The following is a 22,472-nucleotide window of genomic DNA, read 5'->3' on the forward strand; positions in this document are numbered from 1 at the left end:
AGATGTTAGTCCATGTTACTTGGGCCATCATTAAGAAGAGATCTCATGGCCGAGAAAGCTTACCGCCCTTCATCCACAGACCTTCCTCAGTCAGCCGGCTCCCTGCGTCTCGCACTCCACTCCTTATTGGTTCACTTGTTCCTGTAGGGATTTAAGAACACAAGGAGTGACAGAAGTCACTGACGTGACAGGTGTCACCGAGATATGGTCTATATGCATTGGTAAAGGACTCCTCAACTCTAGGCCCATTCACTGCTTCTTGGTCAGCTGCACCTGTGCGGGGATCTCCATCCGATTCCATCAGCTCAGATCTAGACTTTCTTTTCGGCGTACCTAGCTTATTTCACAATAGGAAAGATCTACATCCTACAAATACATTTTGACTATTACCTAATACTGCTCCACCCATTTAGAGAGGCATTAATGCGTCACTTTCACCTGTACCGATAGGAGGGGAGGGAGTGGCCTAAATTTAGACTACCTCATGTTGTGCAAACCGTAGCATATCCAGTGCAGAATCGACCACCATCTGATTTCATCTATAAAAACAAAACTAAAAGAAATATAGATTAGATCATTCCTATAACAGACATATATTCCTACATTCATAATAATCCAATAAACATGACATAACTGTTGCAAAAGAAAAGCCAGCTTTAAAGCCTGCTTTAAAGCCTATCCAATATGTCTGCTGCTGGAAAAATGTAATAGATATCTACTTCCTCCCTTTTTATTTTTTGTTTTTATATACTACTTTGGCAAAATGTATAGGTCTATAACAGTAAACAATATGATTAACCAACCGATAAATATAACTTATACTCTACTGGGAAATTTTGAAACCTTACAACAGGGTTCATAGATATTCTGTATCTACAAAAGAAAAGGAAACTAATTAATATTGGCAGTTTGTATGCAAAAATACAAAACAAAAACATAACCATAAAAACAAAAAAAAACCAAAAACCTAATTTGTATATTTTAAAAAAAATATACTTTTCCCTGCAAAATTAATTTAATTATTTAAATAGCAACAGAATACTATTGATAATCTCCTATGAAATTTTGAACTCTAAGGATTAAACAAAATCCACTCCACCAGCCGGAAAAAGCACTTGTTAGTACATAAGACAGAAACAGCTTTGTAAATCTGCTGAAATTACCTTTTTTTTTTTCTTCTTTTACAACGTGTGATAACTAGCAGCGTACTGTATACCCTCCCACACATCCCTGCAGGAGTGCGAGAGCATCATTAAAATAGATGGCTTGGAACTGGAAATTGCTGCAACAAAAACAAGCAGTCCGGGGCTCCCCCCTGTGTCATTAAAGAAGGTTGGGGCAGACTCCTGGGTGCAGCCGGACTGTGGGCAGTATCTTGGGAAATCTCCTGGGACTGATTTACTGTAAAGTGATACTGTGATACTCTGGGAAAAGGCACACCTGGCTTCAGGTAGATCATTACTGAATCTACAGGGAACACCTTTATTGTGGGTTTGTGTGCTGCAAGTTTTGGTTACGGTTTCGAGGGTACCTGGCTAAACACTGAGATTTCGGGGTGTGACACTTTCTTTGATAGTGACCGGGCTGACCACAACGCCAATAATTCTGTTGCTGGCTCTGCTGATTTTGTTGATTGGGAGCTACATATACGGGGTTTGGACCCTGTTGGGGCATGGGCTGTGGCGGGGGCTGCACCGGCGCTTTTGTATACACCAATTGATCTTGAGCCCATCTTTTTAAAGCGGCACAACACTGTTGTCCACTTTGGAAAGTGGTGTCATCAGTGCCTGGGGGCATTGTGAGATGGTGCTCCATTAAGGGACAAAAACTGTCTCCTGCTTTTATCTTGGTGAGATTAACTAGGTCCTTCCGCGCAGCTGAATATAACTGGTGGACCTGTAGTATCTTCCTATAAAATCGCATAGGGTTAATTTCGGGATCTGGCAGGCAGGGGATTAATGCCGCTGACTGGATAGGGTTGAAAGGGACATATTTAAATGAGGGCTGTTCCTCGTTAGGTTCGGGGTAAGGCTTACTATGTGTCCTAGGGGAAGGAGGGGGATCCAAAGGGAGGGGATTGGTAACTGGGGAGCGTGATGTCAGACTGGCCGGTGAGGGGAGAGACGGCATTGCAGGTATGGGAGGGACCAGGGGTATGGGTGTGGAAAGGATTAAGGGATGCTGTCTAGTGACTGCAGCATCTGTGAATATCTCCGGGACAGGGGAATAAAATGAGGATCAGGTTGTGGGGCAGCAACAAAACAACCTGTCGGAGGACCCTCAGATCTTTCCTCAGACTCGGGTAACATATAGAAAAACACAACATCTCCTCGCTCATCCTCTTCTTTGACCTCAATATATCTTTCTGATAGCAATATCTGCGTTATTCTGTTAAACAATTCAGCATCAATCAACAAGTAATACTCTGAAAATCTATGGGGCATGTTACACAGCTGAACTGTCTCCAGCACGTGCCCCTCCCTAAGGAATGTTTACTAAATCCACTGTGAATCCTCAGCTTTCTTAACCTTGTCTTCTCCGTTCTAAACATTTTTGCTATCTTGGTGGTGTCTGGTTTACATTAATTTATGACTATGCGGCGTGCTTTACAGCCCCGCCGGAACTTAAGGCTACACCTCTATACCAGCTGCTCCCTCAGCTACAGTTAGGTCCAGAAATATTTGGACAGTGACACAATTTTCGCGAGTTGGGCTCTGCATGCCACCACATTGGATTTGAAATGAAACCTCTACAACAGAATTCAAGTGCAGATTGTAACGTTTAATTTGAAGGTTTGAACAAAAATATCTGATAGAAATTGTAGGAATTGTACACATTTCTTTACAAACACTCCACATTTTAGGAGGTCAAAAGTAATTGGACAAATAAACCAAACCCAAAAAAAAATTTTTAGTTTCAATATTTTGTTGCGAATCCTTTGGAGGCAATCACTGCCTTAAGTCTGGAACCCATGGACATCACCAAACGCTGGGTTTCCTCCTTCTTAATGCTTTGCCAGGCCTTTACAGCCGCAGCCTTCAGGTCTTGCTTGTTTGTGGGTCTTTCCGTCTTAAGTCTGGATTTGAGCAAGTGAAATGCATGCTCAATTGGGTTAAGATCTGGTGATTGACTTGGCCATTGCAGAATGTTCCACTTTTTTGCACTCATGAACTCCTGGGTAGCTTTGGCTGTATGCTTGGGGTCATTGTCCATCTGTACTATGAAGCGCCGTCCGATCAACTTTGCGGCATTTGGCTGAATCTGGGCTGAAAGTATATCCCGGTACACATCAGAATTCATCCGGCTACTCTTGTCTGCTTTTATGTCATCAATAAACACAAGTGACCCAGTGCCATTGAAAGCCATGCATGCCCATGCCATCACGTTGCCTCCACCATGTTTTACAGAGGATGTGGTGTGCCTTGGATCATGTGCCGTTCCCTTTCTTCTCCAAACTTTTTTCTTCCCATCATTCTGGTACAGGTTGATCTTGGTCTCATCTGTCCATAGAATACTTTTCCAGAACTGAGCAGGCTTCATGAGGTGTTTTTCAGCAAATTTAACTCTGGCCTGTCTATTTTTGGAATTGATGAATGGTTTGCATCTAGATGTGAACCCTTTGTATTTACTTTCATGGAGTCTTCTCTTTACTGTTGACTTAGAGACAGATACACCTACTTCACTGAGAGTGTTCTGGACTTCAGTTGATGTTGTGAACGGGTTCTTCTTCACCAAAGAAAGTATGCGGCGATCATCCACCACTGTTGTCATCCGTGGACGCCCAGGCCTTTTTGAGTTCCCAAGCTCACCAGTCAATTCTTTTTTTCTCAGAATGTACCCGACTGTTGATTTTGCTACTCCAAGCATGTCTGCTATCTCTCTGATGGATTTTTTCTTTTTTTTCAGCCTCAGGATGTTCTGCTTCACCTCAATTGAGAGTTCCTTAGACCGCATGTTGTCTGGTCACAGCAACAGCTTCCAAATGCAAAACCACACACCTGTAATCAACCACAGACCTTTTAACTACTTCATTGATTACAGGTTAACGAGGAAGACGCCTTCAGAGTTAATTGCAGCCCTTAGAGTCCCTTGTCCAATTACTTTTGGTCCCTTGAAAAAGAGGAGGCTATGCATTACAGAGCTATGATTCCTAAACCCTTTCTCCGATTTGGATGTGAAAACTCTCATATTGCAGCTGGGAGTGTGCACTTTCAGCCCATATTATATATATATAATTGTATTTCTGAACATGTTTTTGTAAACAGCTAAAATAACAAAACTTGTGTCACTGTCCAAATATTTCTGGACCTAACTGTATATAGTAATAAGGGTATCCCGTGATATGGAGGAGGGGTACAAAATGTATTCCCTCCGGACTTGATCAGCTGCACCAAAATTAATGTACTAATCCCTATCTTCAGCCACGGGAACCCCCTGATAAGGGTATCTCGTGATATGGAGGAGGGGTACAAAAGGTATTCCCTCCGGACTTGAGCAACTGTATCAAAATTAATGTCCTAATCCCTATCTTCAGCCACGGGAACCCCCCCGCGTCTTTAATTACAGACCGGGTGAGTCTAACTAGCTATATCCAGCCACCACCGTCTTTCCTGCCCTAACAACCGTCCTCTGGATCCCGTGTGACACTCGATCCACACCTCGGGGCTGGGATCGTGCTCTGAGCTCCAGCGGGCACTACCCCTGAGTCACAATCAGGAACCTTTTAACACCGATAAGGACACACAGCCCGTCACTCCCTCCTCTCCAAGAACAACCACAACGGCAGTGAATACAAAATATGTAACACTCACCGAGGGTTGTAGGGGATCAGCCTGGTTGGAGCGGAGGGAGGTCTCAGTCCGTGACATCCAAACGATCAGTATTTGCAGGTCAGCAGTGCGTCCTTGATGGAGCTCCACGTTGGGTGCGCCAAACTGTCAAGGGAGGAATTTGCATTGAAGACTGCTAATGGAGTCCTCATTTGGGATATCCAGAGACGGTGCCGTATTAGCTGTATATCAGTGCCAATATATATCAATGTATATAAGACTAAGAACACAGACATGCTCTCTCCTTGAGTCAGCGATACCAACTGGCCCATTTATTCTGATAGATCCAATTATACAGTAAGCATGAATAACCTTGAAGCTAACCAGGGAGGGCTTCACTCCCAATTTCTCACAGCACACTGCCTGCCTCCCGTACATTCCTTCTGTGTGAAAGCTACTGATAAGACTTTCGCAGCTTCACATTCTGGCTTCATCATCTTTGATTAACTCCTTCATGATTATACAACTTTGAATTATACTATGGATCTATGCGATGGCTACATAGACAGACAGATAATTATGCAACTACATCTACATTTTGACTATTTACATACACAGATATTCTTATTACGTTTGAACAAACAAGCTATAGCTCAGGCAACCTCCACAAACTGATTTGGATGTAGTGATTAAACAAAAAATATATAAAACACGTGATATACAAATATAGCAAGCCTTTTTTTTAGAATTTTTCTAATTTCTTCATCCTTAAAGTGAATATTTTTGTTCTGATTTGGTTCCATGTAAGCCAATCTTGACATGGTTTCTTATTTTTTAGGTTGTCATTATTCATTGATGCATTATTTTGTCATCTGTTGTTTTGTGTTCAGACAGAATAAAGATAGATGTCATTTAGTGAATATTTTTATATACAGAAAAAAAATTGTGTTTGGGGTGGACACGGTGGTTAGTATAACTATGAGTTGGTGTTCAAAGCTAAAAAAAATCACAGAAAAAGAAACAGCCATTACCAATGAACTAGCAGGATGCAACAGGCCCCCATAGCAAAAAGGTGGAGGCAGTACGGGTGCAAAATACTGATGAAATAACCACTCACAACCTACAAATTCTTGGAGGAGGTGGCTGCCTAGTATAAGGGTATGTGCACACAATCAGGGCCCGCTGAGTCCTGACCTGTGGGATTGCGAGTCTCCTCCGCAGGAGACCGCAGCTGCCTGTGCCCACGATCAGGGTTCAGGGCGCTGCAGTCTCTCGCTTGTGTTCTCCCTACGGAGAATGCTGGCGACTCCACAGCAAACAATTGAAATGCTGAGGCTTGGAAAGTTACGCCGAAGGTCAGTGTTTTCTGCGGAAAAAACAAGCACAGTGGGCACGGGATTTCTATGCACACAGATAAGGCTTGTATAGGGCTTCAGTCACACAGGTACGTGTGATGCACAGTGTCTGTCTTACAGCCTATTGATGATTCCCAGACTATTAGATCAGGAGGGCTGCCCAGCACAATATAAGTGCTCCCCACAGGAAGGACACCCTACTTCTCCCAAACACTAAAGGGCCTGGCTGCATCCTGCACAAAGATTTATGTCTGTGACTGGGCCGTTCACACACATTAATATGCTGTGATCTAAACCATCATTTGTAGCTCTGGCAGGATGTTTATGGTCGATATCCTGCTACACCCCAGTTTCAACTCTTTTATAGCCTCTAAGAGGTTTTCCTCCTGGATTGCCTTGTATTTATCTCCATCCATCTCCTATCAACTCTCGCCAGTTTCTCTGTCCCTGTAAAAGAAAAGCCTCCCCTCACCATGATGCTGCCACCAGCATGCGTGATGGTGGAATGGTTTTTTCAAGGTGATGTGCAATGTCAGTTTTCAGTCACATAAAGCCTTTTACATTTAGTCCAAAACTTCTACTTTGGTCTCATCTGAGCAGAGCATTTCTTCCATATGCCATGTAGCGTACGGAGCTAGCAAGTGGAAGACGTTGCTCTGAATTTTGCTGTATTGCTTTATTTTACTCATTTAGATTGCGCCAATAATGTCACAGCAGTTTAGACATCATCATGTCTATAACGGGCCATATTGCTTTTTTAGAGTCTTTAAGTGAGCTGCTAGTAATGTGGAACCCTCTGTTTCCATGGAGGAAGGAGACAAACTCTAGTGTCACCTATTGGAAGTAGGAATTCTAAAAGTCAAGTGACCCTTTAACGAGCCTTTTCATATGAATTAGGATTTTTGCCAGATCAGAACCTCAATTTGCAGATACGGTGTTTTGGGGTGATTGCCCTGGTCAGTGCAAAGTTTGAGATCTGATATGGATTTATGAGAAATTATAGTATGGTTTAAGGGGAAAACATTTCTTTTTGTGGAGACTGACAAACCAATCTGGCTGCCAGTGAGGAGTCTTTTAGCTGCAATACTCCTCTGTAAAATATTCAAATTGTCTGTTCAGAGAGGAAGGAGACAAACTCTAGTGCTACCTATTGGAAGTAGCAATCCTAAAAGTCAAAAGTGACCCTTTAACAAGGGGCAATCACCCAGAAACACCGTTTCTGCAAATTGAGGTTCTGATCTGGCATAAATCCTAAGTCATATGAGAAGGCTCGTTAAACGGTTACTTTTGACTTGGATTGCTACTTCCAGTAGGTGGCACTAGAGTTCGTCTCCTTCCTCCCTGAAGAAACAATTTTTCTATGTTTCCATTCACAGATGATGAACCTAAGTGGGGCCTTGTTTGTTTTTTACCATTTTTGAGTACAAAATTTTTATTGGCTTTTCATTCCACTATTTGGGGGGAAGAATTAACAAAATAAAACGACCATCATGCTATAGTTGTTCATGCTCTAAGGTCTACTGTTAGATTGTGAACTGTTATTGTCTTGTTTAATTTTGCTACATAACTTGCAATTTTTATAGATTTTGCATGTAGAAATGTACATTAAAATAATTTTAAGGTTATTTTAGTTAAAAATAATAATTTGTTTAATTCTTGGCAGATGACTGTAGGTGGAGATCAGAGAGACAGCTGACATCTTCAAGATTTAAATCACATGACTTTGATATCACACAAGATATAAGTGAAGTGAATTCCACTACTCCAGATATCCCATTATCTCTTCAAAGTAAAGCTCCATCATCTGATGCTGTTATACAGGCCCTATCTTCTGATTCATCACAAACTATTGAAAAAAAGAAAAGTCACAAAGGGGGCATTACATATCAAAATGCTCTTACGGCAAAGAAGCTATTTTCAAATGCGGAATATGGAAAAAGTGTTTCCCTCAATATGTCTTTAGTTACATATCAAAAAATTCACACAAAGGAGAAAAACATTTCTTGTTCAGAGTGTGGTAAATGTTTTAACAACAAATCAAAGCTTGTAATACATGAAAGAACGCATACAGGGGAGAAGCCATATTCGTGCTCAGAATGTGGGAAATGCTTTGCAGCTAAATCAAAGCTAGTTACACATCAAAGAATTCACACAGGGGAGAAACCATATTCATGTTTAGAATGTGGGAAATGCTTTACAGCCAAATCAAAACTTGATACACATCAGAGAATTCACACAGGGGAGAAGCCATATTCATGTTCGCAATGTGGTAAATGCTTTGCAGACTATTCAACTCTTTTTAGACATCAGAGAACTCACACAGGGGAGAAGCCATATTCATGCTCCGAATGTGGGAAATGTTTCACACAGAAAGTAAATCTTCTTGGACATCAGAGAAGTCACACCGGGGAAAAGCCATATATGTGTTTAGAATGTGGGAAACGTTTCACCTACTATTCAGATATATTTCAACATAAAAAAACTCACACTGAAAAACCAACATAATACCTGCATGGGGAGAAATGGTTTCCTTGAAAATCATTTGTTCACCATCAAAACAATTGAAATGGGGAGAGAGTAAAGACAACGAAATAAAGAAAGTAATTTAATACTTAAATTAGAATTCAAAACATATTAAAGGGAACCTGTCACCAGATTTGACTTCAAATATGAAGAAAAAATGAGGCACTCACCAGTCTGTAGATTTTTCAAAATACTGTATTTTATTCAGGCATAGGGGGAGGGTGCAACGATGTTGTTCACACAGACGCCAGATTTGTCCTTTCGAAGCTGCGGCCACCACAGTAACTCTTACATACAGTATTTTGAGAATGCGTTATAAGTGTGCAGGCCGACCTATATAACGTGAAAAACATGTTTTATTATACTCACCTAGGAGGCTCTCCAGTCCAATGGGTGTTGCTGATCTTCGTTTGGCACATCTTCTTTTTTATTTTTACAATTGCTGTCCTCCTTGTGGATGATATGTTTTATGTGATCTACACAGTCTCCTCCATTGTGCTCTTGTACACGCACACTTCTCTCTGCACTTCAGAGGGCAGATCAAAGAATTGTAATGCGCATGCATGGGTGTATTTTGACTTTTCCGCATTACAATTCTTTGCTCTGCCCGCAGCACAGCAGAGAGAAGTGCACCACAGCATGATGGATGACACTGTGTGGTTGAGATATGATGCGTCATCCACACGAAGGAGAGAAGGAGGATGGTCATCTCAAGAAGAGTAGAAGCACCGGATCAAGATCAGCGACGCCCATCGGACTATACTGCCCTGCAGGTGAGTATAATAAAAGGTCTTTTTTTAATGTTATACTGCATTCTAAAATACTGTGTATATATAAGAGCTTACTGGTGGTGGCCACAGTTTATATGGGCCAAATATGGTGATATGTTCCTTTTAAGTTACTAATAACCATCTGTTATCCAAAAATCAAATAAAAAGTAATATTCAACACGCACTTAGTATTTCACTTTGTTCTATATACACTATATGGACAAAAGTATTGGGATGCTTCATTTTTCTTAAAACCTTAACATTTCATTCTACTATTCCAGATCCATCTCACATGCAGTAAAACCAAACCAACCATCTGGGAAAGAATAACCAAAAAAAAAACAAATTTCTTCCTCCCTCTTCCTCCTAACATGTCTTATCTATATTAATAATAATCTTGTTCTTATTGTAAATCCTTTCTATATATATGATACATTCCCAACCCTTTCTTGTAGGAACATCTGGTGTGATCCATTATTTTTAAATTCCCTTTCTGTGCCAAGTATAGTAGTTTTTTTTTCACCACGACTGTGATATGATTCCCTTTTCTATACAACAATAGAGATATTTTTGGGTCTACAGGGACTTTGATTTTAAATACTCCTCAATTGTCTAAATAGCCTGACACCCCAAGATTAGCATTTCAACTCTTTCGCCTCCAAGAGCTTTTCATTTTCAGTTTTTTCCTTCTTCCAAGAGCCATAACTTTTTTTTATTTTTTCCAGCCACATAGCGGTGTGAGGTCTTGTTTTTTGTGAGAAGTGAGTTCTAATTTTGAATTGCACCATTTATTCTACCACACTGTGTACTGGAAAATGGGGGGAGGGATCCAAATTTGGTTAAATTGCAAAAACAGTGCAAATCTACAGTGTTCTTTTTGTTTTAAAAAGCCTACAATTTTAGGGGCTTACATAAAACTGGCGTTTTTTGTGTGCTAAGTGTCTCAATTGTTAAATGTATTTCTTTAGCAGTAATGCATGTCCAAATTCCTGTATTCAATATTTGCATACCATAGAATCTTAGAGTGCAGCCATTATATTTGTTATTGTATGTCATGTTCAGTTTGCACCTGTTCACAATTAACTGTTAGGAAGTGCCATCAGTTTTTTTTCCTTTTTTCTTGTCCTAGTCATCCTCCTCCTCTACTATATCAACAGGGTCATCATGTGGCCCTCCCTCAAAATGTTTACAGGGTCATCAAGTTCCCTTGCTCCAGATTTTAAGAGACATCAGCAGGGAAAGAATAATAAAACTTTGCTTGTAATGCATAATTAGTTAAAAAGAACTAATGTCAAAATAACTGAAAAATATAAGGGGTAGATTAATCAATGTGAGAATACATCCGCAATAACCTAAATGTGCTGTGAGCCTCTGCACCTTGGGTTAATCATATGAGAAGACTTAACCAGCATGAGTGTACCATGATTTAGAAAAGGCAATATGGTCCCAATGATGCACAAAGGTCATACAACACAGAAATATACAGTGCTAGAGACCTGCAGCCTAATATTATTTATCACAGGAACAATATTACCTCTTGCAAAGCAAACAAAGGCACTGCCACACAAGTATGGGGCAAACCAATTGGCCACACAATGCAAATGGATTGGTTCGCCCCTAACATTGTGGTCATATCCTCAATGACTCTCATAGCAGAGTGGGGTGGCCACGCTTGTGACCCACAAAAGTCATGTCCTGTAGAAAGTGGAAGACAGGAAATAGGTTGCATGGAACGTCTGACTCGTCATATCTTGTGGAATAACAAAGTGTAAGAAGTGCAGGAAATTGGTTGCAGTGGAAACAGTGTGACAGCCTCAAGGAACCTCGGTAAATATAATTATACTACTTTAATCCACATTTTTCTTTCTTTTGCAGCCCCTCACTACCACCATTTTATTTATAGCACTTACAGTAAGTTCTGGTCTGCATAGACTTATATGGGGTTCGGGTTCTGGGCTCAAGTTCGGCTCAAGTCCGCTCTTAAACCGGACTGTTTGTTGTTTGTTTGTTTTTTTTTTAAAAAGTCCGGCCGGACCCGCTGAATAGAGATGAGCAAAACTTACATTCTGCGTTCTAAGATGTATTGTTCATGGAGAAATTGTTTTGCTTTCAGTCAAATGCAAAACACTTCCGGAGATGGGTGGGTGGTGCTTATTTTAAAATGTAATTTCTCTGTGAACAATACACCTTAGAACGCAGAATGTATGTCAAAATCGAGCGGCTCACACACTTCCTGCAGCGTGCACAATGCAGAACATCACTTAGACACCAGCACAGCGCAAAAAGAGGAAAAGCATGTAGAGATTCTATTCTTAAATCAGCATTAGATAATGATTTATGATTAGATGATGATTATGATCAGAATTAGACAATGATTAGACATCTGTTTCGGAAACGTAAAAGGAGTAATGTTGAAACCTTTTCCAAGTAATATGAGACAATCACTTTGCAAAACAGAAGCTGATAAATTTATCAGTCTATACAGTCTGTAATCAAGAATTTGGACATTGGAATTTGGGGGGGGCCGGTTGTCATTTTGGCAAGGGTCTATATGAAAAGTAGATTCTCAATATGCTTAGACAGGAGAGGACTTATTTGAAATTGCATGGTGATCCTATTCCTCATAATCTGATCAGAACAGCACATTCTCTGAAATACAGCTACCGCCACAGCTAGAATTCCCAGGGCCAGAGCCTGCGGGCAAAAGGGGCTCCTCCGGCACATATCCAAGCTGGGGAGCGGGTTACCGGTGGGAAGCCATCGGGACCGAAGACACACAACAGGTGCAGGGAAAGGCAGCCACCACCAACCTTCCGGGGGTAACCACAGAAGCCGGCTGCGGGACCCGTCCATACAGCCGTTTGTTTTACCGGAGACTCTGTATCCATTCTTGGCTGAGTGAGTACCACCGTGCTGTCTGGCGCCGTGCTGCCCCCACGACCCTGCACCTCACCAACCCTGCCTCCCCCGTCACCTCACCGGGCCCCGGGACCACCAAATCCCCCTACCCACGGAGGGGAAAGAAACATCTCGGCTGCTCCCTGTCATCGCTCCCGGGATCCCCGTCCAGAGCAGCGGTGGTGCCCCAACCTCACCACAAACTGTGGGTGGCGTCACGGACCAACTCCCCAAACCCCAAAACCACCCCTTTCACTCACGGGCGAGGAGCGCCGCTCGAGTCCCCGGATCCGGCCCACCGCTCGAGCCACCGAGCAGCAAGCAGCAGCAGCGCCGGACCTGAGCGCGGCGAGCGCAGCGTCCCCCTCCCCGCCCGCGACAGTCCCACTTCTCTATACAGCCCGCACATGCTCCCAATTCTCTATACTGTCTCCACTTCTCCATATTAAACGCCCCACTCCCAACTCTCGTTACTGTGTCCCCATTTCTTCATATGATCCCCCACATTCCTACCTCTCCATACAGTCCTCATATGCTCCCAATTCTCTATACGGTTTCTCCACTTCTCCATATTAAACCCCACGCTCTCACCTCTCTATACTGTTCTCCCATACTTTTCCATACTGGGCTCCCACCTTTCCATACTGTGCTCCTCTACTTTTCCATGCTGTGGTCCACCAACTTTCCATACTGTGCTCCACCACCTCTCCATATTCTGCTCTCACCTTTCCATACTGTGCTCCCACACGTTTCCATACTATGCTCCCACCTCTCTACTGTGCTCCCCCACCGCTCCATATTCTGCTCTTACATTTCTATACTGTGCTCCCACCTTTCCATACTGTCCCCCACTTTTCCATACTGTCCCCCACCTCTCCAACCACCCCCATACTGCTCTCTCTATTTCCCCCACTGCCTCATAGGTGCAGGGTTGCAGGGGCACGGTGCCGGATGGCACGGGTGTACTCACTCAGCAAGAGATGCACAAAGTCTCCGGTAAACCAAACGGCTGGATGGACGGGTCCCACAGCCGGCTGCAGTGTCTCTCCCCCCGGACAGGTGATGGCGGCTGTCTTTCCCTGCACCTTTGTGTACTGTCTTGACTGCGATGGGTCCCCAACGGTAGTCCACTCCCCGGTGTATGGATGCCGGAGGAGCCCGTTTTGCCCTCAAGCGCTGGCCCTTGGGTCTCTAGCCGTTGGCGGTGGCTGTATACCCTCACGGTGCGGACGGTTGCCTTCTAACGGGTCTTTGGTCGTTAAGAAACCCCTGGGGTTCCTGTTACACTCGGATTTGACTGTTAACGGCGGCTCCAAGCCTGGGGTCGAGGTCCGATGGCCCTGCCTGTGTGTGCTAGCTTCACTTTGGTACCGGCGGGCCACCGCCCGACCCCGGTTCTGCGGAGTTCCACCAACTCCTGCAGACGGCCACCACCGTCTGCCAACCTTGCTGTCAGTGCCTGGGCCACGAACCCAGACACTCTCCACTTTACTCCTCCACTCCTAAAGTCAACTCCAAACTGCCACTGGCTCTTTTCCCGCCTCCAGGCCTGTGAACTCTTCAGTGGGTGGTGCCAACCGCCTGGCTCCGCCCCACCTGGTGTGGACATCAGACCCTGGAGGGAGGCAACAAGGGTTTTGTGTTTGGCTAATGTAACTGTCCGGGGGGTGGGTGTGTGTGTGTGTTACCTGTGACGACCTGGCTAGTCCAAGGCGCCACATTTATACACTGCATAGTATCACTTCTCTTGTCCTGTATACTGGTATAATTCTCAACAATAAAAGAGGGAGAGCCAGCACTGCTTGAGAATGGCATGCAATAAATAAAAAGTGTAAATTCACAAATTCATTCCAACTGTACTATAATGCAAAATGAGATTTTTAGCAAACAATTGATCCATTTTTTTTAGCCACCCCTGCCACGGCACAGCAAATCTCAATCGGGGTGTCTTACTCTATATTTTATATTTTCAGTGTGCCATGCGGCCTCCTAATTACATTAAAAGCAGAACTATATCGAAGCAACACATATACCTGTAACATTTCAGAACTGCTTCCACGTTGCAAAGACAGACAACTGCGAATTAAGGCAGCCCAGGTCCCAGCATGTGCAGCAGATGCCACACACACATCTGTGTGGCGTCTGCTGCACATGCTGGGACCCGGGCTGCCTTTTTTGGCAGCTGCCTGTTTTTGCAACATGGATGCGGTTTTGAAATGTTCCAGGTATATGTGTTGCTTCAATATGGTTCTGCTTTTAATTTAATTAGGCGGGTGTCTTCGGGTGCCACACCCAGATATACAGCCAGGGGCCCTTTTCTTCCACACTCTCTGTATTTTTCTTGTCTGGACTAGTCCGCTTGAACAGCCTCCGGACCGAATCCCCTCTCTCGGCACCGGCGGGCTACAACCCTGTCCCGGTCGGCCTCAGGTTCCCCGCGACTGGATCTCCGTGCCTGTGGCCCTCACCTCACTGCCATTCACCAGGAATGGGATTTGGCAAAGTCCTGGTGTCTCTGCCTTTTATCTTCTTGGATTACATGCCACTCCCCCTTGGTTTTCAACAGCAGTCTCGTGGGACCCACTGTCCTTTGCACTTCCTGCTTTGGGAGTCATCGGGCTCCGCCCACGTTCTTAGGGGGTGGGGCTTCAACTTCGCGCCTTTATCGTGGAAGAATATGACGGTGTTGTTGTTTTGGTGCCAAAGATGGCGGGCAAGATGGTGGCAGTTCAAAATTTTTCAACAGTTCACGGTCCACAATTCAAAGTAAGGCGCACGTCATCCAAGTCAACAGATGGGGTAGGAATCCTGTTCGTGACGCCAATTTGTCGCGGGCATGGGAACGATCACAACCGGGGGGGCGCTCGAGGCACTCGGATCCGGGCACTGGCTGTGGCTTGAGTGGCAGCCGGATCTGGGGCTCGAGCAGTCGACCGTCGCCCACAAGTGAAAAGGGCTTATTTACAGGGGATAGAGAGTCTTTTTCAGTGACGCCACCCATGGGTTGTGGTGAGGGATGATGACACCGCCGCTGCCTTGTATGTGGGTGCCCGGGGCTGATGGAGCGGGGCAGCAAGGTGGAATCCCCTCCACGAGTAGGGTAGGTGTAGTCCCGGGGCCCAGAGAATGGTGAGGGATTGCAGAGAGTAGGAAACTCACAGTTCGGTTGTCGTGGTGCTGGATGAGCTGATGATGATTTGCATGGTCAGTAACCACACACACAGTCTGTATTGTAAACCAAATTGCCAATGGCCGGTCACCTTTTGCGGGTGTCTTCAGATATACAGCCAGGGGCCCTTTTCTTCCACACACTGTCTCTTTCTTGTCTGGACTAGTCCGCTTGAACGGCCTCCAGACCGGATCCCCTCTCTCTGCACCGGCGGGCTTCAACCCTGTCCCGGTTGGCCTCAGGTTCCCCGCGACCGGATCTCCGTGCCTGTGGCCCTCACTGCCACCTAGTCCAGTAGTCCAGGGCTCCAACCCCGACTACCAACCTGTCCAGGGAGCTCCAACTCCCTCTTGTCAGCTCTTCACTGACTACAGCTCAACCTGAAGCTAAAACTCTGCTCTGACACTTCCTAAGCTCTTTCCATCCCTCCCATTTTCCTGGCGAGGGGGTGAGTAGGGCTTGATTGGCTGGTGTATATCTGTGTGGGGACTGTGTTAGTGCCAAGGAGGAGAATGGCCTGCACTTTGGTGGATTTGTGCAGGCTCTGTGACAACCTGGTTTTGCCAGGGCGTCACACATACACTGCACAGTGTCACTTCTGTTTTGTATACTGGAGGAGCATCGGAAGCGATATGCTAATGATCCTCTATTGCGAGTGTCAGCCGAGGGTCATGCTACTGTGATGCGATCTTGTGATCGCATCACAGGTGCGGAGAAGATGGAGGGAACACTTTCTCCCCATCGCCTCCGCTCTCTGTCTCTGCTTGCACTGCACTGCAGTCGCATAAAATGCGAGTGCAGTGCGATGCTTCACACGCTCCCATAGGCTTGCATGGGTGTGCGTGAGCCATGACTCGCTGCCAAACACGGCATGCTGCAATTGCACCGAGAGCACAATTCGTGTCGAGAAATAACAGGAAAGAGGAAATTGCTTCATTGATTAACGCTGGTGCGAGTGCAATATGATTTTTTATCGGATTGCACTAGCACATGAAATTGCAGGTGGAAGAGACCATAGTCTGTATATATATATACACTGCACAGTACTACTTCTCCTGTCCTGTATACTGGGTGTAATTCTCAGTACCTGTATTATTTTGTATGTATACACTGCACAGCACCACTTCTCCTGTCCTGTATACTCGGTAATAGTTCCCGTCCCATCCGCAGCAAGTGTCAACTGTATATTATAGATGTTGTATTGCTGCAAAAAATGGGATGCTAGCTAACCCATCCTGGTTGTTTAACAGCTCAGATACTGTGGCCTTTCCTGACATCTGATGTAATAGTGTTTCATGTGTTGGGTCCCTGTCTTTGATACCATTTTGGGAACTCAGCTAGTGAGGTGACAGGAGGAGCCTTCTCAGACTGTCTAACCACCTGGATGCCTGTATTCAAATTGATCACAGCATCTATGGGCTTAGACAGACTGAGAAGGCTTCTCCTGTGAATTCACTGGCTCAATTCCTAGATGGCATAAAAGACAGGGACCAAACACATGAAATACTATTACATAATATGTCAGGAAACGGTTAAAATGAAGCAAAGATAAGAGCAAGTGTAAATAAATTCTTACCATAAAAGCCCTCTCTTTAACCAGAGACATTGCATTTGTTTAAGCGGATTATGGTTGCACCAACATCCCGCTGCTTTATAAGTACAGTTTTTGACTATCGTGTGTCAGACTGTTCCAGGTGATGGATGTTTTATATTACTATTACGACTGCCAGTGACCACTGCAGCAATCACTTCTGATGCCACATTATCTCAAAATGTCAAAGAGAACTTGAGGGAATTAGGGAAACATGAATACAGAAGCTAGAGGTCCTTATCGTGACCAAGTTTAGCGAAAAGAAACAGAAAATCCAGATTACAACTAAAAATTATACACTTGCTTTTTAAAAATTTTTTTTTTTTTAGACAAAATTGACTAGTTTCCCTATATTCCTAAGATCACACACACAGCTACACCCCATGCTCCACTCTACAGACAAGAGCTGTATTCATGTGTCTCTGCAAACTAGAGGGACCAGTCCATACAAAGAAAGAACACAACATCCACACCTCAAATCTCCTCCTATGTTTCCCCTTATTACCACCATTATTATTTTTTTCCATCTGCTCATTTTCTCCCCATTCAGGTCCCTACAATATCGGATCCACTCAGTTGAGATCTTCTACATAGAGAATTTTCCAGATTGTCCTGTCAAGGATGGACATCGACAGGGACAAGATGGCGGAGAGGATATTACACCTCACCCTAGAGATCCTCTTCCGGCTTACTGGAGAGGTGAGAGATTCTGATGACATCACATTACATCATTCTTATCTATGAGAATAACAGATGGACAGAACTGGAGAGGTGAGGGCTCTGGAAATGTCTGTAGTGAGATTTATTACTGTGTCTCTCCATAACCAGGATTACACAGTAGTGAAGAAGACCTCTAGTGAGCGCTGTCAGGCCCCTGTGTCTGAGGGATGGGGAAGACCCCTGAGCCTCCACCTCACCCCCTGATACATGAGGACATCAATGACCAGAAGATCCTAGAACTCACCTACAATATGATTGAGCTGCTGACTGGAGAGGTGACACTGCTGGGACATTATACAGTAACGCTATGAAGGGATCGGGGGATGACGGTATCATTGTATGTGTTGGGTTCCTATAAGGTGTGAGGATGTCACCATCTATTTCTCCATGGAGGAGTGGGAGTATTTAGAAGGACACAAAGATCAGTACAAGAACGTCATGATGGAGGTTCCCCAGCCCCTCACATCACTAGGTAATAGACAGCACTAAATATACACGTCCTATTATCTGTATGTAAGGAATGAATTCAGCCCCTGTATGTGTTTCCTCCAGTTCTATCCAGTAAGAGGACAACACCAGAGAGATGTCCCCGTCCTCTTCTTCCACAGGACTGTAAGGAAGAAAATCCCAGTGTTCCTCAGGATCATCAGGTAAATGGAGAGAAGGTGACATGAAATCTCCCTATGATGTGTAGACGGCTGTGAAGGTCTTGTGCTCAGTCTTGTTTTATCCACCAGTATTATAAGTTTTATACTTGTGTAATGAGAACGGTGGAGATGGCAGGATTAGAGCTGATCATAGATGTGACTGCTCCATCTGTCTGTCAGTGTGTACATGTATGTAAACAGTACTAGGCAAAAGTGTTCCACAAAAATGCTGCAAAATAAGCAGACTTTAAAAATAGAAATGTTACTGATTTATTTTTATGAAGTAACAAAATGATAAGTGAATGATGAAATGAGAAATCTAAATCAATTCAATATTTGGTGTGACTGACCTGTGCACACAGATTTGAAGGAACTCTGCAGAAACCTGACCACTGATCGTCTGTGGATGTTGGGTTGAGCAAATCCTTCTGGGGTTTTTTTTCATTTACTCAAAGACAGACTTTATAATGTTGACATCAGTGGGGCCATCTCATCACCTCCAGAATTGCTTGTTCTTCCTTTATAATCCTGACCAAATCCCCTCCTTCATTTTCTGAAATGCAGCCCAAAACTTGGAAGGACCTTCTTCGTGTTTCATTAGTTTTTGCAGACACTCATTGTACCAGTGTCCAGCAACCCAGTGAACAATCTGCCTTCTGGTACATCCAAATATTTTTGCTCATCTGTCTAGCTCCCCAGCTGCCATTTTTCTTGACTCCGACTCCTATGTTTTTGTGCATAGTTGCATCACTTTGCCTTGCTTTGATATCGAAGGTAAGGTCTTTATTCACCCAAATTCTTCCATGAAGACCACTTCTGGCCAAACTTCTCCAAACAGTATATGGGTATAGCTGGATTCCGCTAGTTACTGCCAGTTCTGGGCTCAGGGCACGCCTGGACATCTTCTGATTTCAAAGTGAAATAAGCATATTGTTTTTTTCATCTGCTGCACTAAGTTTCCTTTACTGATTACTACATCTATAACATTGAACGTTGCCCATTTTTTGGTATTTCTTCAAGTTTGTGCAGTACAAATGAAAACATTACTCTATTTTGAAATCTCTGCCTCACAGAGACCTTGCTGATGCAGTATAAAAAAAACCAAACACTAATGCCTGCTTTACTCGAGGCGACCGATCGTGCGATTTCACGATTGATCGTACCCACCCCCGTCGTTTGTGCGTCACGGGCAAATCGTTGCCCGTGTCGCACAAAGTCGTGAAACCCCCGTCACACGTACTTACCTGCTGAGCGACGTCGCTGTGGGCGGCGAACATCCAGTTCCTGAAGGGGGAGGGACGTTCGGCGTCACAGCGACGTCAAACAGTCGCCGGCCAATAGAAGCGGAGGGGCGGAGATGAGTGGGACGTAAACATCCCGCCCACCTCCTTCCTTCCGCATAGCCGCCGAGAGCCGCGGGATGCAGGTAAGCTGTGTTCATCGTTCCCGGGATGTCACACGGAGCAATGTGTGCTACCCCGGGTACGATGAACAACCGGCACCATTTTAATTAAACAATTCTTTAAAGCTGAGCGACGAGTACACGACTCACGATTTGTGAGCGATACTGTGTCGCTCGGAGGTGTCACACGAGACGACGTCGTGAACGATGCCGGATGTGCGTCACGAAAACCGTGACCCCGAAGATGCATCGCACGATAGCTCGTCTCGTGTAAAGCCCGCATAAGTTTGAAACGTGTCTGCGGCTTTAAATGTTGGATTGGATTTTAATGAATATCGAATAAACATTTTAAGGATCCATCTTTGCTAGATTGACTTTTCTCAATACTTTGTGTCTTGTTTCACGACTCAGTCGTGTTATGTTGTATGACTTGTGACATGTGGCTGTCTTCTAAAACCTCACCTTTGTAGCAGAATTTGTCTATTTCTTACCCAGTTTAACTCCTTTTATACAGCTGTTTCTGTTTCATTTGATGACTGTTTTTCAACTACATATGAAAATGATGATCATTATCACTTGTTTCTCAAAATTGGTTACGCATATGTGGCGCCCTGGACAAGCCAGGATGTCACAGGTACTGCAACAACACACCCCACACCCTGGTTAGGAACATCGAAGTCAGACACAAATCCTTGTTGCCTCCCTCCAGGGGCTGATGTCTACACCAGATGGGGAGGAGCCAGGCGGTTGGCCCCACCCACTGAGGAGTTCACAGTCCTGGAGGCGGGAAAAGGAGAGGGAGAGCAGTGGAGTTGAGGAGAGGAGTGTGTAGAGAGTGAGTTAGGGAAGTGGTAGTGATGGAACTGACTGGCCGTGTCCGGGTACGTGGCCCGGGCACAGAAACAGCAAGGTTGGCAGACGGTGGTGACCGTCTGCAGGAGAGGCCAATTGACGCACAACCGTAAGGACTGGGGACGGTCGGTGGCCCGCCGGTACCGGATCGGGGAGCGAAGAGAAGCCAGCACCATCCGGCAGGGCCTACGGTCCTCGAGCAGGCTAGGAGTCGCCGTTAAACCGGTCAAATCCATCAGCGACGGGAGCCTCCGGGGTTTCCCAGCAATAAAGACCCGACTGAAGGCAACCGCTCAACCGTGAGGGGAAATACAGCTACCGCCACAGCTAGAGTTCCCAGGGCCCGTGCCTGCAGGCAAAAGGGGCTCCTCCGGCAAACAGTTACCTCCGAGAGACAGTTACCGCCAACCTACCGGGAGTGACCGTCGCAGCCGTCTGTGGGACTTGTCCATCCAGCCGTTTGTTTTACCAGAGACTTCGTGTGCGTTACTGGCTGAGTAAGTACCACCATGCCGTCTGGCACTGCGCTGCCTCGCAACCCTGCACCTGGCCAAGCCCCGCAATCCATCAAACAGACAATAACTCCGGGCCCCGGGACTACCAAAATCCCCCTACCCACGGAGGGGAGGAAAACATCCCAGCTGCTCCCTGTCACCGCTCCCGGGATCCCCGTACAGAGCAGCGGTGGTGCCCCAACCTCACCACACACCGTGGGTGGCGTCACAAACCGACATCCCGAACACCAACAAAACACCCCTTTCACTCACGGGCGAGGAGCGCCGCTCGAGTCCCCGGATCCGGCCCACCGCTCAAGCCACCGAGCAGCCGTCGCAGCAGCGCCGGACCCGAGCGTGGTGAGCGCAGCGCCCCGCCGCCCACGACAACTTGGCGTCACGAACAGGATCCTACTGTTCTACCGCCTGGTGGAAGTGCGCCTTGTGTCCCGCCGGAGGTGTCCGGCCGAAAATTTTCGGAAGCCGCCATATTGGGCGCGAAAAGTCCCCGCTCGAGCGTCTTCCCGAGCAGTGGATGCGCGAAAGCCGAAGCTCCGCCCCTGAAGAGGAGGTGCAAAAGAGACACCAAGGGGGCACGGATGGCGTCTGGCCGCATGTAGACCGCGGCTACAAGAGCAGGGACGCCAGGACCCTGCGGCCATCTTTTGGTTCCTGGAGGAGGCCGCAGCAGCGATGCACCGTCCGACGAGCAACACCGTAACCCCCGCGCCCGGCACCGCGGCGTGGGTGGAGGTCCGGACCGCTCAGCTGCATAGCCGACTGCAGATCCGAGTTCAGCTCCTCTTGGAGGAGTGGGAGGCCGACATGGCGGATGTGGTGGCGGCCATACGGAGACGCGAGGTGGAGGAAGAGCGGGTAAGCGACCCACGCCCCTGTAGCCCTATAGGGTCGGCCATCGTGGCTGAGGAGCCCGGTCTGCGCCCGCTCGCCCTGCTGCCTCCCCCACTGCCCATATTGGCTGCTGCTGCCCCGCCACTAGGCCCGCTACCACCGCAATCGGTAGCAGTACCCTGCCAATCCGCCCAGGCGGACCGACCTGCAGCCGAGGCCCGTGACCGTCCGGCACCGCTCCCCTGGAAGATACCAAAAGCCGAGCCCGTTAGCGGAGATGCCCCGGAGCAACACCAAGTGACCGTGCCTAAGCCCGAACCGACTCCGACAGCTTGCCCCGTGCAGGAGGAGACGGAGGTCAAGCGGGAGAAGCTCCCTGTACCCATCCCCCAAGCCTCGGCTGAGGCTGCGCCGGGTCGTTGCTGCGAGG

At 46.0% G+C, this 22,472-nt stretch overlaps 1 protein-coding gene across 1 annotated transcript in view; it reads left to right on the forward strand.

The window, feature by feature from the left end:
- Window positions 1-10,543, forward strand: part of LOC142312163 (uncharacterized) — a 196,729-nt gene extending 186,186 nt beyond the window's left edge. Inside the window, exon 19 of the mRNA XM_075351065.1 lies at window positions 8,036-10,543. Coding sequence (XP_075207180.1) covers window positions 8,036-8,629 — 594 coding nt within the window. The 3' untranslated portion in view covers window positions 8,630-10,543. The remainder of the gene's footprint in view (window positions 1-8,035) is intronic.
- The last annotated feature ends 11,929 nt before the right edge of the window (window positions 10,544-22,472 follow it).

This window comes from Anomaloglossus baeobatrachus, chromosome 5 (assembly GCF_048569485.1).
Source record: "Anomaloglossus baeobatrachus isolate aAnoBae1 chromosome 5, aAnoBae1.hap1, whole genome shotgun sequence".
Taxonomy (NCBI): Eukaryota; Metazoa; Chordata; class Amphibia; order Anura; family Aromobatidae; genus Anomaloglossus; species Anomaloglossus baeobatrachus.